Below are 5000 nucleotides of genomic sequence, written 5' to 3' on the forward strand. Positions count from 1 at the left end.
CCTATCTCTCTTGTCTCAGTGTGGAGGTCATTAGGCTGGGACATAGTTACTTTATTAACTGGGACAGGAAGATGTATTGTCCGCGGTGCTGTACCGCGGCCGAGGCTAGAACCACCACTCTCAACGAGGAGCTGGGGCAGGTGGGCCACACACACACACACACACACACACGGGTGACATAGACACATGACTCTCACATGCATGTTTAACACAAACGATTAGTCCAGTCACATTTCAAGTGTGCTTCACTTTAAGACACCCCTGTCAATCGTTCAATTTAGGTGGAGTACATCTTCAGCGATAAGACGGGAACTCTCACTCAGAACATAATGAGCTTCAACAAGTGCTCTATCAACGGACATGCCTATGGTACATAAGTACAGTATACACACACACACACACACACACCACACACACACACACACGTATATACACACTGAACATCCTCGTGGTGAGCTGGTGAGCTCTGATTGTGTGGGTGTTTGATTCTCAGGTGAGGTGATGGACACACTCGGAGCACAGCCAAAGGTAACATATGACTCACGTCCCCCGAACACACACACATGTACACACACACACACACTGGCACTGTGCACTTGTTTATTACCTTGATCTCTCTCTCTCTCTCTCTCTCTCTCCAGAGGTTGGACTTCTCCACGTTCAACCCACTGGCGGACCCCGAGTTTTGTTTCTACGACGATGCTCTGCTGGAGGCAGTGAAGCTGGGAGACCCCCACACTCACGAGTTCTTCCGTCTGCTGTCACTCTGTCACACTGTGATGAGTGAGGAGAAGAGCGAGGGTGAGAGAGAGAGAGAGAGACAGAGAGAGAGAGAGAGAGAGTGGGAGAGATGGAGGGAAGAAGGGGATGATGGATGAGAGAGATATAGGCATAGTAGAGGGAGAGAAGGGGAATGGAGGAGAAAGTCATGTAGAAATGTCTTCAAAGCAAAATGTGTTTGTAAATAACTTAAATATAATATCTCTCTCTCTCTCTCTCTCTGTCTACCTCCCTCTACCCCTCCATTTCTCTCTCCCTCTACTGTAGGAGCGCTGGTGTACAAGGCTCAGTCTCCAGACGAGGGGGCTTTGGTGACGGCGGCTCGTAACTTTGGCTTTGTGTTCCGTTCTCGGACCCCTGGGACGGTGACTGTGACCGAGCTGGGACGACCCGTCACATACACACTCCTGGCTATACTGGACTTCAACAACATACGCAAGAGGATGTCTGTTATAGGTACACTACACACACACACACACACACACAGACACACATGCACAGACACACACAGACACACACACACACACACACACACACAAACCATGCTGGAAGTGAACCCATGAATGAATGAATGAATGAATGAATGAATGAATGAATGAATGAATGAATGGACTTCATTTTATGAATGAAGGAACTTTTCTACTCTACCCAGTCTATTGGATCAGGTTCAGTTGCGGTTGAGGTTGTTCATTACTTTGGAACGGCGTAGGGGTGTAGGCCTAACCCTAACCCATACTGCGCAGAGATAAATAATACTAATTTGTTGGATTTGGATGTGTGTTTTAGTATCAATATTAATGTAGCTGTACTTAGATTCTAGAGTCGAGCAGCTGCTAGACTCTAGCTATACACACATTCTGACACGGAATGAGCTATTAGCGGTATAAAGATGTGTGTTTAAAAAACCTCCCAGGAAGATTAGACATGATCATCATTTTTCATTCAGACGTCTTTGCCTGGCAACAGAGCAGTATGATAAACTGACTGGACCAGGATTTATAGCATAGTCATGCTTACAATACTCCCTCACACATCCTAGAACCACAAACACAGATGAACACACCACCCTCTGCAGTATCAGTATCCGTAAACAGTTTGGAACATTCCAGCATGACAGATGAGTATTTCAACCTGGTCTTAATTGGCTCAGTCACGGGGCATAAACACACCATGACGTCATACAAACACGATGTCCCGCGCTGTGTTAATATCCACTGCTTATGAGAACGTGAGGCTGGAAGTGTCGCAATCGTGTCTGAGAGAGCACAGAATGTTCATTCTCTCTGTCCGCTCACAACTCTATATCACACACGGGTGACAGCTACGGTAACTAGTTCTGTAGAGGAGATGAATGTGATTCCCAGTGTGTGTGTGTGTGTGTGTGTGTGTGTGTGTGTGTGCGTGTGTGTGTCCTGCAGTGCGTAACCCAGAGGGGAGGATCCGTCTGTACTGTAAGGGAGCTGATACGCTGCTGTTTGAGAGACTCCACCCCTGCAACCAGGAGCTGCTTAATGTTACCTCTGACCACCTCAACGTGAGTCCCAGACACACACACACACACACACACACACACACACACAGACACACACACACACACACACACACACACACAAACACACTCATTTGCGGCATACATGCAGCATCACTGCTCTCTAGTGGTGCTTAAAGAGATGCCGATTATTTTCCACAAACATACTATTTTGACCCAGTGCAGGGTGAAAACAGTAGTAACTGTGCAGTATGTCTGTTCATACTGTACGACCATGTGTGTGTGTGTGTGCAGGAGTATGCCGTGGATGGTTTGCGGACCCTGGCCCTGGCCTACAGAGATTTATCAGAGAAGCAGTGGGAGGAGTGGGCAGAGAGTCACCGCTGTGCAGACAGCGCCACAGACTATAGGGAGGACAGACTGGCAGCTGCGTACGAACAGATAGAACAAGACATGATGGTAAAGTGTGTGTGTTTGTTTCTGTTTTCTGCAGAACAACGCTGAAATTCTCTGTGCGTGCAGAAGATGAGATGGTGGCGATCATTAATGCAGTGTATGTGCATGTTTGTGTGTGTGTATGTGTGTGTGCGTGTGTGCGTGCGTGTGCGTGCGTGCGTGTAGCTCCTAGGTGCCACAGCCATAGAGGATAAGTTGCAGGAGGGGGTTCCAGAGACCATCGCTATCCTCTCCCTGGCCAACATCAAGATCTGGATCCTGACAGGAGACAAGCAGGGTGAGCCAGCTCGTTCTGCCACTAATAACGACCCTGACACTACTGTCATGACCACTGAGTCTATATGTTACGGTACATGTGGGAATACGGTACATGTGGGAAAACTAGGTTTAGGGTTAGGTGCTAGGGTGACTTGGTACATGCTGGCATGTCTAACCCTAACCCTAACCGTAACCCTAACCCTAATCCTAACCCTAACCCTAACCGTAGCACCCTAGCACCTAACCCTAACCCTAGTTTTCCCACATGTACCGTATTCCCACATGTACCGTAACATATAGACATTCTACGGAATCACAGATCAGTATAATACTGGAAATATAGGTGGTCTAAACCCCGCCTCCCCCTCTCTCTCTCTCTCTCTCTCTCTCTCTCTCTCTCTCTCTCTCTCTCTCTCTCTCTCTCTCTCTCTCTCTCTCTCTCTCTCTCTCTCTCTCGCTGTGTCTCTTAGAAACTGCAGTGAATATCGGTTATTCCTGTAAGATGCTGACTGATGACATGACTGAGGTGTTCATCATCAGCGGACACACCGTCCATAGCGTACGAGAGGAGCTCAGGTACTTCTACCTGGACGGGCTGACGATCTCTGTCAGTCTGCGTGTCTGACTATCTTTTTTTTTACTCAATGTGTTTTTTATTTAGTTTTCAGAGACATTACAGTACGCAACAGACATAAACACACAGACAAAACAGCGAAAACAACAAAACAAAACAAAAACAGAAACTAAAATAATTATAAATAACAGTTCACAGAGTACTTCTCATATATAATACAAAGCCATTTTTAAGAAGTAAGAGGCATTGTTAGACGTTCCACGTAAGAAATGAAAGGCTGCCACACTGCACTAAACCTCCCAGTTGATCCCTGCAATGTGTATCTCATCTTTTCCACCTTGAGAAAGTACATGACATCACAAATCCACCTTGCGTGTCTGACTACCTAATCGATCCGTACATCCATCTCAACAGCCAATTCACTACTGTGACTGGCTGTTTTAGCAATCTACTCGTACTGTACGTCAATCTACACAACTATCGAACTGTCGCTATTATTGTAGCTAACCACCAACTATCAAGTTCTTGCAACTATCCAGTTCTTTAACAAAGCCAGTCCACCTTAACACGCATTCAGACTCATCCTCCTTGCTTATCTTTCTCTCGGCGCATCTAGTTATGTAAGCAGTTTACCACGAGAGGAAGGGGGTTGTGGAGACATTTACTACTGGTACAGGGTTGTAAAACCCTGGCCGGAAAACCCTGTACCAGTGGTAAATGTCTCCACAACCCCCGCCCTCGAATGGTCAATTGCTTTTCTACAAAGGCTACCACATAATCAAAAAAAATACACAGTTGTAACATTAAATTCATTTATTTACAATCATTAATCGTTTTCAGAATACATACTATATCCTTCCGCCACAGAATATAGTCCCATAAACAAGATCAACGATTGCATTGTAGGTCAGCACAGGTGGTGTTCTTAATCAGATCGATTGGTAGGCGCATTGATACTGGAAATGCGGTCTGAACTGAAGGGATGTTGGGGGTATTTACCACTGTTGCTAGCCAATCAGAATCCAGTATCCAAGTTGTTTTTCTTTCCCAGGAAAGCGAGGGAGCGGATGATAGAGTTTTCCCAGACCAGAGACGGGGGGAAGGAGGAGGGGATGGAGGGATGGGGGGAGGCCTGCTCTCTGGGGAACGGGTTCGCGGCAGGAGGAGGAGGGGCAGGGGCAGACGCAGACAGAGGGGGGAGAGACTGGCCCCCTGTGGGGGAGAAACAGCAACAGAGTCCCCCTCCTACCCCTGTCCCTCCCCCCCAACCCCCCTCCACCCTGCTAGACTCCATATCTGGAGAGTTTGCCCTCGTCATCAACGGACACAGCCTGGTGAGACGACAGACAGACACACACACACACACACTCACTGGCCTCATACACTGACAATCCTGTTAGTGAGACCTGTCTTTGGTTTTCAGGTGCACACACGGTACTCAGT

At 47.3% G+C, this 5000-nt stretch overlaps 1 protein-coding gene across 1 annotated transcript in view; it reads left to right on the top strand.

Annotated features, from left to right (window-relative positions):
* Positions 1–5000, top strand: part of atp8b2 (ATPase phospholipid transporting 8B2) — a gene marked incomplete at both ends in the record, with an annotated part of 24132 nt that overhangs the window by 13701 nt on the left and 5431 nt on the right. Inside the window, 10 exons of the mRNA XM_080540029.1 lie at positions 20–140; positions 282–369; positions 494–528; positions 642–801; positions 1048–1236; positions 2199–2314; positions 2564–2728; positions 2891–3002; positions 3454–3559; positions 4609–4891. Coding sequence (XP_080396155.1) covers positions 20–140; positions 282–369; positions 494–528; positions 642–801; positions 1048–1236; positions 2199–2314; positions 2564–2728; positions 2891–3002; positions 3454–3559; positions 4609–4891 — 1375 coding nt within the window. The remainder of the gene's footprint in view (positions 1–19; positions 141–281; positions 370–493; positions 529–641; positions 802–1047; positions 1237–2198; positions 2315–2563; positions 2729–2890; positions 3003–3453; positions 3560–4608; positions 4892–5000) is intronic.

This window comes from Nansenia antarctica, assembly GCF_963989245.1.
Source record: "Nansenia antarctica genome assembly, chromosome: 10".
Lineage (NCBI taxonomy): Eukaryota > Metazoa > Chordata > Actinopteri > Argentiniformes > Microstomatidae > Nansenia > Nansenia antarctica.